At 44.1% G+C, this 21,656-nt stretch overlaps 1 protein-coding gene across 1 annotated transcript in view; it reads right to left on the bottom strand.

Moving 5' to 3' along the window:
- Positions 1–21,076, bottom strand: part of LOC147665127 (integrin beta-6-like) — a 51,107-nt gene extending 30,031 nt beyond the window's left edge. The window contains exon 1 of the mRNA XM_086949754.1: positions 20,961–21,076. Coding sequence (XP_086805880.1) covers positions 20,961–21,012 — 52 coding nt within the window. The 5' untranslated portion in view covers positions 21,013–21,076. The remainder of the gene's footprint in view (positions 1–20,960) is intronic.
- Positions 21,077–21,656: the final 580 nt, after the last annotated feature.

Here is a 21,656-nt window from a genome sequence, read left to right as displayed (position 1 = left end):
TCATAAAATAAGGGTTTCAGGGGAGTAGAGGTGGGAAGTGAAGTGAGATCTCTTAAAAACTTGTTTTCAGACTTAGCCAACTCACTAGTGTTCTCCATACCCTAGAGCTCTGCCCAGTAAAGGGCCGAAGATAATGCTTTACCATCATAAATAGCGAGCGCCGGGGCGATTCGCCTGCTCACAGACAGATGTTGTTCTCTAACAATCGCCCCAGACACCCGCTTATGATTTAAAAGCATCTTGTCCAAATGGGAAGCCCATTTCATATTTTTCGAAAAACTGATTCCTAAATAATCAAAGGACTCAACCACGTCCAGGGGGGCACCATTCAGACTGATGTTGTTTCTAAAACGTTTAGTGGGGTTGATGGTCATTGATTTGTTTTTACTTGTGTTGATTGTCAACCCCTGATCGTTGCAGAATGAGCTAAATCTATTTAAAAGCTTCTGGAGGCCGCCAGGTGACTTGAAGATCAAGAGAGTATCGTCGGCAAACAAGAGGGTTGGTGTCTTCTCCCCCACCAAAGTGGGAGCGTCTGTTGGCTCCCCATTAAGGTTATCCACCCCCCGTTAATGAATAGTGAAAACAGGGTGGGGGCCAACACACATCCCTGGCGTACCCCCTTGCTTACCACGATCCTCTCTGTCAACTCCCCTTGGGATCCCCACCTAATTCTTGCATAGTTACCACTATGCATCCTTTTAAAAAATCAAGAATCTGAGGGGGGATACCCAGTTGCTGGACAACATACCAGAGCTTGTCCCGAGGTACCAGGTCGAATGCAGTCTTCAGATCTATGAAGGCCAGATACAAACTGCCTTTCCCTATAATAACTGTCTTCCAAAAGATCGTGAAGAATCTGAACACCTAGTCCATAGTTCCCACCTTCTGCCTGAAACCTGCTTGAAAATTGGACAGGATGTTTCCATCCTCTATCCACGTTCTAATCCTCATAAGGAGAACCCTGCCAACCACCTTTTGTATCACATCGATCAAACTGATCGGTCTGTAGCTGGCAGGGTCCTCCCTACTCCCTTTCTTAAATATTGGTACCACCTCCGCACCTTTCCAGGAGTCCGGAACGGCCAATCCTCTTGCTATCAAATTCATAGTTAATAGGATGAATTGGGACCAAAGCTTGGGATCATGCAGAAGTAGGTCCCCGGGAAGTCCGTCGGGACCTGCTGCCTTTCCTGGAGCAATACTATTTATTGCTAGCTCCACCTCATGGAGTTCAAAACTGTCCGCTAACTCGGAGGCACCTAAGATATCTGGGGAAATTTCAACGTTTGGAGACACAAGGCATTCTTCTTCCGAATATAAATTGGAGAAGTGTTCTTGCCATTGCTGGCCTGTTATATGATATGGGGTTGGGTCAGATATTTTCCTATCCCTACAATTAATGAGATCTCAGAATAGGGTAGCGTCCCTCTGCATTGAGGCCTGCTTCAATTCCTGCCTGTGGGCCTCCTCCCAGATACGTTTTGCCTCCACAAAAGCCTTGGAATATTCTCTCCTAGCTATTTTAATTACAGGCGAGTCCTTCATCCTAATTGCATGAGCTAGTGAAACCCTTTTTTCCCTACTGTTAGAAGAGTACCATGGGTTAGTAGGCCTTGCTTGGTCGTGCTTCCGAGCTGATTTCACTTCTACAATAAAAAATGAACTTAGCTTATCAATTTTATCTCGATAAAAATGGTTAAAATTAAATTGCTTCCCCGTTCCACTATAGAGCAACATTAATTCTCTGTTCTTAGCTTCGACAACCTTCCTAATACTTTGCAGCTTGTCTTCTTGTTGGGAGACCTTGTTCCATTTCAGGCGACGCTTACAGTTGGTAGGGATTACCTCTCTGGTTGTGGTCAGGGGGCGGTTACGTGCCTTAGACCCAAGTGGTTGCCAAATGTTATTTACTTGTAGACAGAGCGGATTATAATCACTGTCTATAGATGGCACGACTACCATGTCTTCTAAATCCCCCCAGAGTTGCACATCAATAAGAATGTAGTCTATTCTGGACAGGGAGCTTATCCTATTAAAAGTTTTAGCACCATATAAGTCAGAGTGCGTTCTCCCGTTCACTTCTCTTAGACCATATACCAAATTGAGGGCATTAATTTTGATGGCTCTCTGGGACCACTTTTTAATAGGATCCAAACTAATGGGCGGAATAGCCCATTTTGGATCTTCTTCAGCAATTCCCATAGGATCGCCCACACTCAGAGGTTCAAATGTAACATTGAAATCCCCAGCTAGTATAATATTAGAATGTAGCGAAATTGCCGATAGCGTACTTCCTAAAGAGGATATGGTGGATGATATCTGAGCCTCTTGCATAGATGTTAAACAATTCTAAAACCAGACCATTAGATGAACTTTTAACAGTCAGATGCAAAATGTCCCGAGATGGACAAATATGGGTAGAGATCGTCCTGTTGAGTTCAATCCTAATATAAATTTGCAAACCCCCAGATGGGCGCCCTCTTCCTGAACGAGTTGCAGGGATACAATAAAAAGTGTAGCCGGACTTGTGCAGAGGAATTAAGCTCCATGTCTCCTGAAATAGACGTAGCTCGTGTTTCTCGACAAATCTATTCCATTCAGGGAGCTGTAATTTCTTCTCTAACCCTGCTATATTCCACGAAAGAATATTAAGAGTAGATGGATTAGTCTTTTTAATCATGGTTTCCGCTGCTACGCTATTTACAACACCGAGTATTGCCTGGGCATTTCCTACATCCTGACCCTGTCCCATTGGAATCCCTGGAGATAGTGATTTTGCTGAAGATTTTACCTCCCTGGGCCTTGCTGAGATTAAAGTTGAAGTACTACTCTCAGTGTCCCTGGATTTTAGTCAGTCAACCCTGTTCAACGCAGACCCCCCCACACCCGTTCTCTTGATCTGCCACCCCCAATGTCGGCCAAAGTGTAATATGTCTAATCTGAATGGCTGTATGTTCGGGAGAGGAGGTGCGAAACTCCAGGGCCAGCAAATTATCAACAAGAGTTGCATCTGTTAGCTTTAACTCAATGCAATCTAGCTCTGAGTTTCGCGAGGTAATCCTCCTTGCTCTGGTGATATCCTTGCGGGATTATGGACCTGCAACCCCTTACATAGCGAAGCCAGTGTATTGCCTTGTTACAGAGAGACTCGCTACTTTCATATCCCTGTCTACTCAAGGGTTTTGGCACTCTCACCATATAGTTTAAAGAAAAAGGGGTAACCCTGTGTCCCTCAGAACCTGGGAGAGTGTGGTTAAATACAAAAATGGTTCTGTTGGGTAAGGCAAATCATTTTGACAATGCTAATTAATGCAAAACAAACGTATAAACAAAATCTCTGAAACACATATGCAATGAGATAATGAATACTCAAACAATCTAATAATCAATTTCTTAAAGCCAAGGGGTGATTTGCAACAAATTTATATTGTAATTCAATCATGTTACATTTGAATTGATTCATTCAATAATGACATTAGATACTATTGAGCAGACTGTCAAACATAAGTGAAAATTATGTGACAATTGGTGACAAGTGCTTGGTGCATGAAGCAATGTACAGTAAAACCGAAAATTACATATATACAATTATGTACAGGGGTATAGTTGGCAAGAATCTATTTCACATCCAAGGAATCCTAGCATTCATTTCAAGGATCCTGGAGTTTCTAGACCATAGGTGAGCGTCGACGTTTCGACCCTAATGCGCCCCAGTTGGTGGTCGCGTCGGGTCTTTATCAAGACAGGAGGGATGGGAGTGGACAGTATGGTAGTCAGGAGGATGGATCTCTGCCTGATCTGGAGCCGCACTGTCAGATCCGATCTGAATGGAGGTGGAGACACGGTCAATATCTGGAGAGAGATGAATCAGCAACTATCCTTACTCCCCTATTGAAAACTAATATAAATAACTCCATTGATCATGGTAATGTCCATGCCTCCCTTACGAATGGTTAAGCACACCAATAATAACCTCCCCATTTCTGTCCTTCACTACAATGACAATTACTGCCCTGCCTTTTGAAACAACTAAAACATTTCATTCATAAAAACAATATCTTGCAAAGGTACCTATCAGATTTGGGCTCAGGGTGAAGAATTAAAATCACTATACATAACATGTTATGTATGTTACATATACATGTTAATACATTTTTTAGAGCTTGTAGCAACCTCAGCTATGGGGCTTCCCAGCGCTTTTCACCAAACAAGTATTCTTGACCAAGAGAGAGAAAGAAGGGGAAACAGGACTACCTAATAGATGAAAAGTCAGGTTTTTAGATTTTTCCTGAAATCAAAGTGGTAATGGGTACTTTTCAACTCGAGAGGTAGGCTGTTCCAGAGTGCTGAAGCTAAAACTCGAAAGGAGTGGCCACTGGCTCATTTCCTATGGAACTGTGAAGTTGCAGCCAAATTTAGCTCGGCTGTGTTGAGTGCTCAGTTTGGAAGTTAAGGTTGCATTAGATCAGACAGGATAGGAGCACCTAGTCTTATGAGCCACACTAAGTGCTTTATATTGAATTTTCCTCTACATCGGCAGTCAATGGAGCTTGTGAAGAAGCCTTGAAGAAGCCTTGAAGTGGGGAAAAACTTAGGGGCTTATTACGAAGTAGTCCGTCCGATATCGTATCAGGGAGAGGAACCGCCCGCCTACAAGGCAGCGGTCCCACAGGGGCAATTACAATGCGACCGCCACCATGGTAGTCGTAATGCCCACAGTTTACATTGCAGCGGGAGCAGCTGTCTGCAGCACCCACCGCAATGTAAAAACTGGACTTTTTACATATCCCTGCACTACGTGGCAGGCACCATGCAGTGTCTGCTACAGGCCCCCAATGTTCCTTTCCGCCAACCTTTTCATGGCAGGTAACCCGCCATGAAACAGCTGGCGGAAAGGAACATTGTAATCCCTACGGCAGTGCTTGGTAGACACCGCCAGCATTGTAGGGACTAAGAGCCCCTCCACCACAGACCGTCAGATGCGTGGTGGTAGGTCTTTATGACCGCCACATGCTTGCCCGCCACCAAAATTTGGCAGGTGGTAAAGGTAGTTACAATGGCGGGGAGACCGCCAACGTCAGTGGTGGTCTCCCCGCCATTGTAATCAGCCCCTTAGGGAGGGAAAACAACAATGTGGCTGCCTTGTAGTGGACCTACTGTAACCTGTTTAGGATTGATTCCTTGCAACCCAATTAGAGGATGTTGCCGTAGTCTAGGCGAGATAGAATAAGAGATTGGATTATCACCTGACAATGGTGTGGTTGAAATAGGCCAATAATGAGTTTTAGTCTTCCCAGAGCCCAAAACGACTGCCAACCAGAGTGGTTACTTGTTTCTCGAGACTGAGCAAGTCGTCCAGCCAGACATCCAGGTCTTTCACAGATGATTTGGGTAAAGGGGGATGCCCCAGGCTGTCCAGCCACCAAAAATCTCCCTACGAATTAGTGTGTTTACCGAACAGCAAGATCTTTGCTAAACTGGAATTTAATTTTAAACACTTGTCTTCCATCCAACTGGCCACTGACAGCATATACTCTGGAAAGTAGTGATGTTCTTAGAGGAGTCAGTGGAGAAACAGAAGAGAAGTTGTGAATCTTCTGTGTAAGAGAAGCAGATGATACTCAGCTTATCTTCTCCTTCTCTTCCAAAGACATCACTAATTTCATGATGCATACCAAATGCTTGAGAAGAATGAAACATACCTGCTAATCCTGTTTGGCCTGCTAGCTGCTTTTGACACAGTGGATTATGAACTTTTGCTAAACACAGGACCTTATTTTGAGTTTAGCAAATGTGATACTCCTTCACAAACATGTCAGACATCCCACCTGCTGTATAACAAGTGCCATAGTCTATAATGCTCTTGTAATACGGAAGAGGCGATATCCGCCATGTTTGTAACAGAGTATCCCATCTGCCAAAGTTCAAATGAGGTCCTCAACTTCTCGTGTTTTGGTAGTGGTGGGACAGTTCTTCACTGGGGCAAATCATCACGGATGAATTAATACCAACAGCTGAAAATAAATGACACGTTCTCTCATCTTGTGGAAACACAGTTTGAGGTCCCTCAAGGAACTATGCTAGTCCCCATCATATTTTAAGTTACATCTTGAACTTCTTGAGGATTTCTTAGACTTCACACAGCGGCAACACACATATGATATACAGAGTTACATAAAACTTAAAAACAACACATTCACTGACCACATATAAGACTGTCTCTCGAAAATACGAAGCTGGATGTCCACATGGTATGTAAAACTTAATGAAACCAAATCTGAATGTTTTAAAAAAAATCTTTTTATTAAACAAGTTCATCATACAGTACATAATCTGAAAGCACATTATGAGTACACTGATACAGTATAGTACAAGTGGCACATCATGGAGTGGCCTTACCACATTCCTGAAATATATGAGTAAGGAGTCGTTTCTGTCCTGTAACTCCAGTTTTGTAGTAGGGGTATCTCTGTTATAGTCATAATCTAGTGAATAGTCCCGCCCATGTGCGTGGACCCCGGAGCAATCAAAAATAATCTCTTAAATTGTTAAAAAATTGCAGAACTGCAAAGACACTTCAGAGAGAATTTAAAGAAAGATAATGCAGCCTATATCCACAGGCTACACTGTCTAGTACTTCAACTAGAAATTCCACCAAAAAAAACACACAAACAGCACAGCCTGCCCAGTTTCCTCCACAGAGAAACTTGCCTCTACCAGCAAAAGCCTCTGGAATGATAGAGGAAGGTATAGACAGACACGCCCCATAGGCTGCCATTATATGGCTCAAACAGGATACTGTGCCTTTAAGAAAACTTTCCAGAACTCTCTCAGTATCCCAGAATGCACAGCAGGTCCCTTTTACTTTCAGTTCTTTTTGAAGGCGTAACACGCCAGACCTGTAGCATTCCTTACATGAATATCTTTCTCCACCGGGAAGGAGGGCGGACGCTTATGACTATAACAGAGATACCCCTAATACAGAACTGTAGTTACAGGACAGAAACTACTCCTTCTGTAGTAGGGGACCTCTGTGTATAGTCATAATCTAGTGAATAGAATGGCAAGCCCATCCCCACACCAAAGCGGCGGTGGAGAATCAAGACATAACACCACTACTGTACGAACAGATTTCGCAGCGAAGCCTGCCCAACCTGAGCGTCTGTCCTGGCATCAGTGTCCAGACAGTAATGCTTAGCAAAGGTATGAACCGACTTCCAAGTGGCCGCCTTGCAGATTTCTGCAATTGGAACATTACGCAGCAAAGCAGTCGTGGCAGCTTTGCCCCTGGTGGAATGAGCCTTAGGTTTACCTCCTACGGTCTTATTAGCTTTTTGGTAACACAATTGTATACAGGACACAATCCACCTAGAAATGGACTGTTTGGAGGTAGCAAGACCGGTCCTGACTGATCCATAATTGATAAACAATTGGTCTGACCTATGAAAATCTTTGGTTTTATCCAGATAAAATTTCAACACCCTCCTAACATCCAGGGAATGTAAGGACCTTTCCGCTGGAAATGAAGGATTCTGAAAAAACGTAGGCAAAGTTATGGTCTGGTTGACATGAAAATCAGAAATAACCTTGGGAAGAAATTTAGGGTGAGTACGCATAACAACCTTAGCAGCATGAAATACAGTATAAGGTTCTTGGCAACACAACGCCTGAATTTCACTTCCCCTGCGGGCCGATGTAATGGCCACGAGGAACATCGCCTTCCAGGACAGGTGCTGCAATGAAACCTTATGAATAGGTTCAAAAGGCTCCTTCATCAATCTGGACAGCACCACATTCAATTCCCATGAAGGCGAAGGAAGCCGGACAGGAGGGAATACTTTCTTCAAGCCTTCCAAAAAATCTTTGATCACAGGGATCTGGAAGAAGGAAGTCTGTGAAGGGCATTTCCTGTAGGCAGTCAGCGCAGTGAGATGAACCTTAATGGAATGGAAATTAAGGCCAGACTGCGCCAAATGTAGAAGATAAGGAAGGATGACATCCTCCTTACACGTCGTAGGGTCATAGTTCTTGGACTTGCACCAGATGCAGAATCTCTTCTACTTGTAAGCATAAGAAGTCCTAGTAAAGGTCGCTTAGCCTCCTTCAGTATGTCCATACAATCTTCGGGCAGATTCAAATGGCCATATTGCACTATCTCAGGAGCCAAGCCGCCAAACTCAAAGACGAAAGGTTCGGGTGCACCATCTGTCCCCCGAACTTCGTGAGAAGGTCCGGCCTGCACGGCAACCGTATGTGAGGAAGGAGAGACCGGTGAAGCATGGCCGTGAACCACCACTGTCTGGGCCATTCCGGGGCGATCAATATCATCCGCGCCCTGGAGCGGGACAGCTTGATGAGCACCGCCAGAATCAAGGGAATGACCGGTGACGCCTGTGATGGGTGGGTGTACAGTGGGGTTACAGCACATGGCTGAATACTAGAACGTGTCCAGCCGGACACTACACCAATCGTTGCTTGCTATCAGTAAGGTGAACCAGTAAATCGAGCAGGTTGCAGGCCTCTCTTGAAGAATTACAACAAAGGATGGCTTTTCATTTGTGTATGGGCCGAAAGGGGGCATGGGCCTCGTTTGGAGGAACAGTCCCTTCCTCAGCCCTTTTACACTCAGGCCTACTCATATGTAAGTCATTGTAAAACGAAATGCAGTCTGTCTAAAGGGAAGAGTTTGGAATCTGCATACCCCAATTTTAGGAGTGAAACATACTACAGAACTGTCGAATTTGTGACCCAAGTAATATGCAAATTAACTGGAATTTAAAAGTGGAGGTCTATATTAAAAAAAATATGAAAGACAGTAGAAAGTGGTACACCCTGTGCATTCTTTCACAAAGGTGGGCCAAAAATGTAGGGCCTCATTTATGAGGTTTTGCCGTCTTGTAGCGCAGCTGGCCTTCCTGTTGCATTTCCCTACAGCAAAAGAAAAGGGCAGGAATGCGCAGTATCTATAAGATACAGCACATTCCTGCCCTTTTCCCCTGTGGGCTGCCGAGCACCAAAGCAGGCCCCTTTGCACAATGGTGTAAGGGTGCCGGCCTTGCAGGGATGATTATTTTTGTACAGGAAGGGAAACCTCTCTGTACAAAAATAATCACAAAAGGCTTTTCCTCTTTCTACGTGTGCTGCAGCAGCACACGTAGAAAAAGGAAAAACAAGGAGAAATAAAGATATTTCTCCCCGTTGCGCCTCCCTTAAGCCGAGGCGTAAGCTTTTGGCACTGCCTCAGAGTTACAATTTCTCATTAATCTGGGGCAGTGTCAAAAGGCCATTGATGTTGCTGGGAACGCCCCCAGCAACACCCATTGCAAGCCCCTTTAACGCAGAACACTGCTTTAAAGGGACTGATATTTGTCAGGCAGCATTAAGCCAAAAAAATGTGGCTTAGTGCTGCCTGATAAATATCACGCAGGCTTGTGCGTCACGAAAGTCACAAAAAGTGACGTTCCGATGGCGCAATCGGCCTCATAAATGAGGCCCGTCGTGTTTTGGCCAAAATCAACAGTTAAATCTTAAGATACATGCCAACTTACATTTAGGGCCAGATGTATCAAAAGGTTTTACCCATTCTGTGTCTATGGGAAAATATGTTCATACATATGGCCTTTACTAAACTGTGTTGAAAATATCTCTGGTATGTTTCTATCCTGTGTTGTGTACACATTGGGAGAGCAAATCTTTGCGGTAGTGCCTTCAGGGCGAATACATTTGTCAACAGATTTGTTCGTCTTTGTTGCCTGAAGACTGTACTGCATCTCTTTCACCACCAGAGAGAAGACGTGAGCCATTTCTATTCTTACTGAACTGTTAGCACATGTTAATCAATCACTTTAGTGACTAAATAATTCAGATTCTATTACTGTCCAAACAGCGCAAAACACCGCTTCAGTTTTAGAGTCATGAGTCGAGTTTTGTAATGAGTGAAACGTAACTATAATTTAAATTCCTGCAAAAAATATACACGAATTAGATTGTATTGGCTTTACATTGTATTGGTTCCTGGTGTATTTTTGATTCCTCTGTGTATTTTTCGCGGGTGAACATTAAATCCTAAACGTCAGTTTATAAGCTAATGTTGACTAGGTTGAAAACGAAACACTTGCCGCAACGTCATTACCCATAATTTAGGTTTCGTTCAACTAAAGGTACAGGTCTCTTAATTTTCGGGTTTTAGTTCAGTTACAGAAATCTGAAAACGAATACCTGTGCAGGCATTGTTTTTTTGTTTTGTAAAAGTTGTAATTTGTAAAAAAAAAAAAATACTATGTAAAAATTGGAAAAAGTAATTTGATTTGTAAAAATTGTAAAAATATTTGTAAATAAAAATTAATTTGTAAAACTGATAGAAAATATGCTACTTTACAGACTTGGGATCAAATTGGCTGCCTCCAATTTCTCTCTAATGCAATAGTCCAATTTTTGATTCTTCAGCTGCAACAATTATGCAAAATTAATGTTCTCGTTTAAATCTCGATGCTTTTTTTTTATAGAATATAAGTTTTTGTTTTGATGGGGCTCCATGGACCAGAAAACGAGGAAGCTTCCAAACAATTAAAATGTCGAATAACATGAATTTTCTAGTTAGGTCTGTACAGAGTTCTCAAGTGTCCATGTGTGAGTGACTTTTAGACATTTAGGGGCTTATTTACAAGCCCTGTGCGCCGCCGAGATGTCACTTTTTTTGACGGTCCGGCGACACAGAGTACAGAGCTATATCTGCTTGGTCCCGAAAAGCCACCCTGTGTGGAGGTGTAACAATTGTTTTTGTGCAGGAAGCTCCCCCTTCCTGTACGAAAACAATTGTGCCAACAGCACAGACACCCTTGCACCATGGTGTCTGCGTTGACGCCAGGCAGCCATTTGTGCGCTGGCGCAGTGGAAGAGGACAGGAATGTGCGGTATCCCAAAGATATGGCACATACCTGCCCTTTTCTTTTGATACAGGGCAGTTAAAAAAAGTGACATGCATCTCTGCCCTGCGTCAAATTGTTGTAAATGATGGACTAAGTTGCACTTATTAACTTTCTTACTTTTTGTTCTCCCCGGGAGAATCATGATTTCCCAGGAAGGAACCAGTGTGGCTGGAACATTATTCAGAGTTGGGGTGCTGCCATTAATCCTGTATCACTAAAGGCATAGGGACTGTGAAAAATTCAACCATCACACAAAATACAAGTGTAGCAAATATTTGTTGCCCATACAGCAGCAAAGTGGTAAGGGCGTGGTATGTAGCCGGTTGTTGCATTTTGGAGCACTGGTATGGTAGCCCACTATTATTTACAGGCAGTACATTCGTTGAAAGGACCACTAAATGTTGATATGCAATTTTTCTGTGAAAACCATGTAGCTCACAAATGATAAAGTGTGGAAATCATGCTTCAGCGAATATTTATCATTTGTGCATCACCAAGTACAGTGTCTCGATTGCTTTGATCCTATTGACATCTTTGTTTGCATCACACTTCAGAATTACAAAAAATGTGCTTCATTTCCTCTTTCCTAATTGCTAATAGATTTTGAAAGATGTGTATAGTTCGTTTACCGGTATTTAAATGTTGATGTGTGTTAGAAAACAAAGGACATCCTCACTCTTTCCCTTCATTTCCTCTGCCTCAGCAAGATTGCTATCTAGGTTTACAAAATCCTCTCACTGTTCATTTAGAGAAATAAAAGTAAACACCAGTTTCCAGGTAAGCATCAATTTGTCAGAAAACATAGCCTGGCGTTCGAGCCCTGTCTGCAGTGGCAGCTCAGTGTGGGAGTGCAGCGGGCGGTGGAGTGGGTGGGGAGGGTTAGGGTGCGGGGGGGGGGGGGGGGGTGGAGTCCGACCTACGATGGACAGGAGTAAGGTAAGTAATTAAATAAATAAAACAATTTACCGTGGCGGGCAGCATTGATAACTTGGCGATTCAGCGCGCGTAAGGTTAATTGTTTTATTTATTTAATTACTTACCTTACTCCTGTCCGTCCAGAACCCCCCCCACCCTGCCCCTCCCCCGCTCCACCGCCCGCAGCACTCCCATGGCGAGCCACCACTGCCTGTCCGTGAATGCAAAGGAAATGTGACAAGATAAAAGCTACATTTAAAGGCTTCTTTATTGCTCATTCACCATCTGTACTCCAGCAGAGTTATTTTTGGGGGTACTGCAGCACCCATACAATCAGCGTTTGTGGGAGAAACACTATCACCTCACACCACACCACTTGTTGTGTTATTTGTATCAGTTTCCACCCTGGAAGGGGATTTACTTCTGCTCTTGACAGAAGTGAATCTCCTCAGAATGGGTCAGAAAAGGGCTTGTGACTACTCACAAATGCATACTTTTGTGGGACGTGTACACAAATGTGCAGGGGCATTCCTTCCCTTGAATGGTGGCTCCCTGCCCAGAGTAGATTTACTCACATGGAAACTTAGTGCAACTGAATCTTTTAACAAGGGCAAAACCACTTTCATGAATTACAAAATTATTTTTGGAGTAGTAAAAAAAAGCAATGTAAGCATGCAAGTCTGACTTGGACATGCAAATAGGCTTGTGAATTGGGCCTAATGTGCTGTGTATTCACAAGCATCTAGCCTCTGAACCTTCATAGATTTGACCCGTGCAAGCGATAATGATGTAGTTACGTAGCACCAGCTATGTAAGTAGGGTTCATCAATAATCGTGAAAACAAGCACTTGCCAGAGTTTCCATGTAGCTCCAAATCCTCCTGAGTGAGTCTAGCCTCAGATTCATTATGCTACTTCGGGACAGATGTACAACCCACCAATTTGCGACTCACAAATTGCGTCGTGTTTGCGACTCGTAATTTGTGATTTGCAAACTGGGATGTACAACAGTGTCTCAGACACTGTTTGCGATTCCTTAAGGAGTTGCAAACTGCATGCTTCATTAATATTAATGAGGCATGTGCAATTTCCAACCCCATTAGTAATGGTTAGCACTCACCGGGATGGTGGCTTGCTGGGGTCAGCAGACCACCATGTATGTGACTGCTTTTAAATAAAGCAGTTTTTTATGTTTTAAATGCAGTCCGTTTTCCTAAAGGAAACCACTGCCTGCCCTTAAAAATATTTTTGACCCATTCACAAAGGGTAAGGGGTCCTGGGGACCCCTTCCCATTTACGAAAGGTTGGTAAATTGCGAGTGTTTTGCAACCGCAAGTGGGGACGCAAATCATTAATACATACAAATGCAAGTCCCTATTAGGAATGGATGCCCTTGGCACGCCCCTTCCTAATAGCGAGTCGCAAACCTCATTTTGAGAATTGGTAAAATTTACTGAATCACAAAATGAGGTTTGTACATGGCCATGCCATAAATTACGGTCACAAACGGGCCGATTACCCATTTGCGACCGCAATTTAGGGTCGTACATCTGCCCCTTTGTGTATCTAGTGCAATTAATGTGAATACAGGGTTGCTTCACTAAGGTAATAGAAATAGGTATATCAAGACCTGCATAGTTTACACCAGTGCATGGTCAAATTTATAAGTTTTTGGACATTTACAACAATCTCATCATAAGCTGGCATTACAGTACACATAAAATAATGTATGTGCAAATATGTTATTTTCCTAACCCTGTATTCATGTGTGTGAGCGCATGTGTGTGGATGTTTAACTTACACTGTGAGGAGCGCACTGGTCCTCATAGTGTGTGTGTGTGTGTGTGTGTGTGTGGTTGTCAGTGTGTGAGTGTGTGTGTAAGCGTATCTATTCTGAAAATTCTGTCAATGACTACGAAAGTTGGGCATCTTCCTGAGACTGTGTTTTATTTTCTTGGTGGAAGATGGATGTTTTGGGGCACATTCCCACACTTTCTGCACCTCTTAAGTCTGGACCATATGAGTGTAAGTTAAATGAGCAATTAGAAGTAGGGAAACCCTATTGGAAAATCTTTGTGAATTTCCACAAGGTATGACAGGAGGCTACATGGAAGAAAATGCCCAAAGGTGCTTTTAGTTTATGCCACTTCGCTTGTAGATCTGCTGGTTAGCCACACGGCATGAGAGGAGTGGGGTGTGAACCTCATAGATAGTACAATGCTGATGGACTCCCGTGGGCTCAATACCCCGAATGTCAAGCTGAACTCTTGGCGTGGCTGCTGGCTGGGAACATTAGTGGCCTACATAGAGCCTGGACAAGGTTGTGACATGCTGCTTCTTGGACCCCAGGTACCAGAAAGTTTAGGAACAGATGTGGAACACCGAGAAAGCCTTACCAGAGGGTTGACATTGTCTCCCCGCTGTCTAATGGGAATCATGACCTGAAGACAGTAGGACTGCCACAGGTCAAAGATAGTTGCTCGGCATTGCTTTACTTTCTTGTTTCCAATAGTGTATCTTGTTCCTTGGTTTTGACATTTGCATAGTTTCCAGCTGTTTTTCCTGGTGATATTTTCCTCTATCTGTTCTTGACCCAAAGGTTCATTTGACAGCATGTTGTCTGGATAGATGGAGGTCGCCCTCCCCATTCATTCTCTTCCCTGCGCCAAAATGTGTTCCCTGTTCTTCCACGCCAGCTAAATCTTTTGTACATTATGGCTCAATGCTAAAAAAAAACTTATAGCTAAACCTAGCTTAGAGCAGAAATTATATGGTCAATGGGAAAGAACAAGGAGCTAATAATGGCACAGGGAAGAAAATGAATGAGAACGTGTGGTTTGACAGAAATAAGAGGTTTTCGGATGAAGAACCCCATCTTGCCTACCACTTTGCACCATGTTTGCCCTACTGCTATCTGCTCCCAACTGCCTGCCACCTGCAGCATTTTACCAGTCATCTCTCCTATCATCAACCCTTATAACTCAACAAATTCAGTATCCCGATGTTTCCCCTTACTGGAAACATTTATGGAAGCTCATAAAACATCTGTTTGTCTGGCAAAAGAAAAGGGCAAGAAGAACTTGTAGATTCTTTCCCTTGGGCTCTATTTCAGGACCTTGTGCCCAAAATTCCCACAACGGCATTGCCTTACTGATACTGCACGAATATTTCTGTCAATTGTAACTGCCCCTTGCAGTTGTTTCAATATTTAAGTCCCTTTTTGATAGTAGTTGATTCTGTATTCAACCAATCAATCAATCAATCAATCAGAACATTTGTAAAGCGCACCACTCACCTGTGCGGGTCTCAAGGCGCTGGGGGAGGGGTGCTGCTACTGCTCGAATAGCCAGGTCTTGAGGAGCCTCCTGAAGGTTTGTAGGTCCTGGGTCAGCCGAAGGAGGATGGGGAGGGTGTTCCAGGTTTTGGCGGCGAGGTGGGAGAACGATCTGCCGCCGGTGGTCACTCTTCGCATGCGGTGGACGGTGGCGAGGGTGAGGTCGGCGGAGCGCAGCTGGCGGTTCGGGGTGAAGAAGGTGAGTCGTCGGTTGAGGTACTCCAGTCCGGTGTTGTGGAGTGCCTTGTGTGCGTGGGTGAGGAGCTTGAAGGTGATCCTCTTGTTGACGGGAAGCCAGTGCAGGTCTCTCAGGTGGGGTGTAATGTGGCGAGGGATGTCGAGGAACAGGCGTGCAGAGACGTTCTGCATGCGGTGTTTCAGGAGTTTGGCCGAGGCTCCTGCATAGAGGGCGTTTCCGTAGTCCAGCTTGCTGCTGACGAGGGCCTGGATGACCATTCTTCTGGTTTCGGTGGGATTCCACCTGTAGATCTTGCGGAGCATGCAAAGGGTGTTGAAGCAGGAGGACGAGACAGCGTTGACTTGCTTGGTCATGGAGAGTGTTGAGTCGAGGATGAACCCCAGGTTGAGTGCATGGTCGATGGGTGTCGGTGCTGCTCCCAGTGCGGTCGGCCACCAGGAGTCGTCCCAGGTCAAGCGGGTAGAGCCGAGGATGAGTACTTCCGTCTTGTCTGAGTTCAGCTTCAGACGGCTGTTCTTCATCCATTCGGCGACTGCTTTTATTCCTTCGTGGAGGTTGGTTTTGGTGGTGAGGGGGTCCTTGGTGAGGGAGAGCATCAGCTGGGTGTCGTTGGCATAAGAGATTATGTTGAGGTTGTGAAGTCGGGCGACGTGAGCGAGCGGTGCAAGGTAGACGTTGAACAATGTCGGGCTGAGTGATGATCCTTGGGGTACGGCGCAGATGATCTCGGTGGCTTCGGATTGGAAAGGGGGGAGGTGAACGCTCTGGGTTCGGTCGGAGAGGAAGGTGGTGGTCCATTCCAGAGCCTTGTCTCGGATCCCTGCATCGTGGAGGTGTGTGCATAGGGTGCAGTGGCAGACCATGTCGAAGGCGGCTGATAGGTCCAGAAGGATGAGGGCTGCGGTTTTGCCATTGTCCAGCAGAGCCCTGATGTCATCAGTGGCGGTGATGAGGGCAGTTTCGGTAATGTGGTTGCTGCGGAACCCGGACGGGGACAGGTCTAGGATGCTGCTCTCCTCGAGGTAGCGGGTCAGTTTTCTTTGGATCTCCTCGAGGTAGCGGGTCAGTTGTCTGTTGAGTATTATTCCTATCTTGGTGATGTTCTGCAGATTGTTTCTCTGCAAGATTGCATATTCCATACTTACCAATTTTTGAACTGTCAAAAATTATTAAACATAATTCTTTATGAGCCCATCACCCACCTCACCTCTTAAGGCAAATGTTTTCCTTTTGCCATAGTGCTTAATCCTATCCATTATTCCCAATTCAGTACCTGCATTGGTTTTTTTTGCGGGCCCCAGTTTCACAACTTCAGAGGGGCGTCCTGCATAGGCTGACCACCAGTGTTTGAGTTTGCAAAGTCTGCAAAGAAATGTCCAGCAGCGAAAACAGAAAATATGGCAAATACAGAGGCCAGATGTACTAATATTGGAAATAACGATTTCCAAGTTATGATTTTCTCTGAATCACAATAAGGAAATTACATTTCCTGATGCATGAACCTTTTATTTTTAAGTTATTAGTTACTAGTGGTTCGCAAATCGACCTACCTCATAAATATTAATGAGGTAGGTCGCAGGAAAATGGGCTGCATTAAAAAAATAAAAAATTAACCTTATACTTTACTTTTTGAGAGTAAGCAGTGGACGGTGTGATCACTGCTTACTCTTAAAAAATATACTTTTTTAAATTCTCTAAGGGGTAGGGGCCCCATGGAAACCCTGTCCCATTAGCGAATTGGCTTACCACCTCCTTTGAAGAGATTGTAAAATAGTAAAGTTTTTCAACTAGAATTCAGTCGCAAAACATTAATACATACCTCTGCGATTCACAATTGGAAGGGATGCTTAAACATGCCTCTTCCAAATATATAATTGGTATTTGGTCACAAACTCAAATTGCAATTCGATAACATGTTACTGAATCACAATTTGGGTTTCATACATCAGAAAAAGACTTTGTGCAGTTGCAAACATCCCAATTCTGCAAATCGAATCCTTTGCAACTGCAAAAAGTCTTCATACATCTGGGCCCTGCCATGTTAGCTTGCTCATCATTAGTGGCAGGCTTTGCCTTAAAAACTTGAAGTAAATGTTTCGCCACAAATATGGGGCCCTAAAACAAAATGGGACATGGGATAATAACACCCTCTCTAACCCCTCCCTTATGACCGACATGCACATACGTATATTAACTCTTTGCTGGTCCCACAATAAACCTCGACTGACAGAGCCACTGCCTACCAACAGGCACCGATATGTGGACAACCGCAGGATGATAAAAGATTAACAACTTGTGTGCTAAAACTAAAATTTCCATTTGCACAAATGTTCCCTTTCGTTTTTAATTCTCATTCCTTTAGCCAAGCAAAGAATGGTCAGCCTGATATTAATGAAAATCATTTCCCTGCGTGTAGCTCTTCTCTGTATATTGGCTATTACTAAAACTGCCCTACTTAAATGTACCTGCTCTTTCCACACAGGTGTATGCAATTCTACTAATCATGTTTTTTTTCTCGAGCAAAGTCAGTGCTTTTGTCAAATATAAATATAACAGAATGTAATATAATTGTATTGACTGTGATTGGCCGATGCATTTGAATTCCATTTTCCTCTATGACACTCCCCAGGGAAGAGCACTATTCAAATGTAGGTCAAAACTATGGCTACCCAGTGGCGGATCCCCTGCGAAGGTGGAGGAGCGTCGCACCACAGGAAGAACAAAATGATAATAACGCCACATTATCATAATAATATTAATAATAATAATAATACAGCTTATAAAGCGCCTGGTTACGCCATCTCGGCGTGTCCCCGCGCTGGGTGAGCCACAGCAGCAGACAACAGAATAGAGAACTATGCCACAAACAGGTAGGTCATATTTTTTTTTTCCAGAAGGCTCTGAAGGTGCAGGTCAGGGCTACCCACAGAGAGGGAGGAGGAGTGGTGAACACTTTCAAAGTGTGTGCATGTCGATTTTGCTGGCTGTCCTCTTGTGACAGCCAAACAGTCATGCACACTTAGCATGTTCTACACCAGGATGTAATGCACAACCTAGGTGAAGAACATGCACAGGCTACCACTGCCTGTCTGAGAGGCGAACCATGGTGCTCAGACCAAATCTCTTCCATTTAGCTGCATAGCAGGCCCTTGTAGTAGGTCTTCTAGTCTCCTTAATGATGAGAAATATCTTTATTTCTCCTTGTTTTTCCTTTGTTTATGTGTGCTGCATTCTGCAGCACACATGGAAAGAGGAAAACGCCTTGTGTGATTGTTTTTGTGCAGGAATGTTTCCCTTCATGCACAAAAATAATCACCCCCACAACGCAGGCACCCTTGCACTATGGTGCAAAGGTGCATGTGTTGGAGCATGGCAGCCCACTGTGCGCCAGCGCCGGGTGAAAAGGTCAGGAATGTGCCATATCTAATCGATACGGTGCATTCCAGCCCTTTTATTTTGCCATAGGGCAGCGCTGCAGGAAGACCTGCGTTGCTGCCCTACGGCAAAACCTCATAAATTAGGCCCTGAGAGTCCAACCACATAACCATCCACCCCATCCAGCCTCTGCTTTTAAACCTCCGCAGTGCAGTCACAGAGTGCATTTTTCACCAGGACGCCATTTACCTTTTTTATATTTCTCTACAGCATGAGTTCAAACCGCTGACATCATAGTTGTTAGGTTACCCTGGTCCATGCGTGATGTGTCGTTCCAGTCCAGGTTGTTTTCCTTTGAACTCTGTGATGTGTAGTATCATAGACTAAACAAGACTGCAAGTCACAGAATTCAAAGAATCGCGACACAGACCTAGGAAGCTTGGCAGGGCTATGACTGCCAGCGGGTTCGCACTGAAGTTCCATTTTCGGATCCAGTAGTGTGCTCCCAGAGGTTAGATGGGAACGTGCAGGCGGGGTGAGGAACCCAGAGGGATGAGAGGCCAGAGTACAGCAAAGCTGCTGGGTGGACAGTCATTGGGCTGCATGGTGCAAGGATGCCGGCGCACCATCAGCATCAAGGCCTAGCTGGCCAAAGAAGGCCAGAGACTTGAGGCCGGAGCTAGGATCTACTGTAAATAAAAAACAAGGGTGTGTCTATGTGCTGCAGCTGGAACTGCACTGAGCACCTCCAATAAAACTAAAAATGGTTCCTTAACCACATTATGTGATTATGAAATACAGCGACACACTGTTTCCAGGTTTTAATATATTTCTCACCAAATAATGGAGATTATTGTTTGATTTTCCTTTGAAGTGGGCAACGGTAACAACAATTAAACAGCAATTACCTGGCTTACTTTCATTAAGTGAATTGTGCAGATTTAAGGCATGTATGCACTCAGTTGAAACAGAACTCTGTTTATAAAGAGAAATCAAGTTACAAGAGCACTCCCCAAACCTTTCTGTAATGTTCAATGACAATCCTCCTGTGCTTCTAATGTTATTAGTATTGAAATAAACACCAAATCAAATAAGATAATTAGTATTGACCACCTCAGTTCATCAGGTACGATTGCTCAGGCAGGGGTGGCTCTTCCATTGGAGAGGAGAAGCGTCGCCCCGCTTAAGTTCCTCCAAAAGCCTAGTGATAAAAAATAAAATGGTAATACATTATCATTTTATTTTTCATCGTCCCGTCCTCAACCGAGCATCAGGACGGGGCGGGCCTGCTGAGTGGCGGCAGGGATGAGTCGTAAGCAGAGGGCTGCCTTTGCACTGTTTACAGTGCGCATGTCCCTTCGGCCAGCCGTCTTGCGAAGGCCAGCAAGCAACTATAGCTGCAATGCCACGGGCACACAACTAACTATATTATTAATAAGTCTCCCCATTGCCACATCATTTATGGCTCAGATATCAACTTTAAACATATCTTGCAAACTCAACCATTTTCTACAAACCTGGGCCACTGTATTGCGAAAACACACACATTTTCGTCTAAAAACTCGCCATTCAATTTTGGTATACATATATTAATTCAACCAAGCAAAAGCTTCTAATTTGGTAGGCTGGGCTGCACCCAGGAGAGCTATTATATATAGCCCCCGAGCTACTCATTGCAGAAGCCTGCACTAGTGAGTCTGCACAGCAGAACACTCACAATGCAGCACTCCTGAGCTTCGAGGAAGTTAATCGGATAGAAGTGAAGCCTGTCGGACTCCGCCCCTTCGCATGCCAGATGAAACGAAAGCCAGACAAAAAGTGGATGGAAGTGGAGTAGGCAGAGTCCACACTTACACTGTTGCCACTCACTCCTCATTGCCCCCCTGGGCCTACCCTAGTCCATTACAGGCATGAAACGTTGCGGAGTCCCCCTGATGGTAGGACGACGCACCTCACATTCTTTTACACCATCTGCTCCAGATCATTCAATTTATGGAAATGCATTAGAGACCTTTGAGGCAATGTCATAAGTTTAAGAAATTATTCTTTTGGAAAACTGTTTTATGACAATGGTGGATTTTGAAAATGATAAGTCTGAAAAGACAAATTATGTGGGCAAAAAACACTCCAACCTCATTTTAGCCACTGCTACTTCAGACATTTATATTTCATCTATGTCAGTATGCCAGATAATATTCCACACTTACCTTTCTGGCTAATGTTATAAATTACACTCTTTCCCTGGTCATCACTGGCCATCCTAAATATGATGAGACAATCATTTTCACCTTGGACAGAGCAGGAAATAGATTCATCCTCTGAAAACTCTGAAAGAGAAAGAGATATGTTGCGGGTCAAAATAGATTCATACTGCATCTCTGTAACGGATGGGTTATGATGAGTTTACTGCATGCTCAAAACAATGCAGCCTATTACAAGTACCCCAGTAATCCTGAAACAGGCAGAATCAGGATTACAAGATCTGCTGTAACTCTACAGATCGGTGGTGTTTCACCCAGAGACTCCCACAGTTGTTGGTTCTAAAGCTCACTGGCAGATTTTTCATGAACAGATCTGGTGTACAGCACTTAGTTAACCAGATTTTCTAATTTTTGACAAGAAAGTTGAATGCTGGGAATGAGCTCCATAGCCTTAGATTCAACGGTTGTATGTCAATACAACACGGGCTTTTACCCCGCATGTCATTACAACGTGGGCTTTACAACGCAAGTCGTTACCACGACTTGCGCTGTAGGGTGCTGGACTTAGGAATAGTAAGATTTACTATTCCAACACCAGCCTACGTACAGTAGGGAAGGTGTTGGAATAGTAAATCTACTATTCCTTAGCCTAGAGAGCCCTCCAGCGCAAGTCGTGGTAACGACTTGCGTTGTAAAGCCTGC

The sequence above is a fragment of the Lissotriton vulgaris genome, unplaced genomic scaffold (assembly GCF_964263255.1).
Source record: "Lissotriton vulgaris unplaced genomic scaffold, aLisVul1.2 SCAFFOLD_3389, whole genome shotgun sequence".
Taxonomy (NCBI): Eukaryota; Metazoa; Chordata; class Amphibia; order Caudata; family Salamandridae; genus Lissotriton; species Lissotriton vulgaris.
This window is presented reverse-complemented; position numbering and strand designations above follow the sequence as displayed.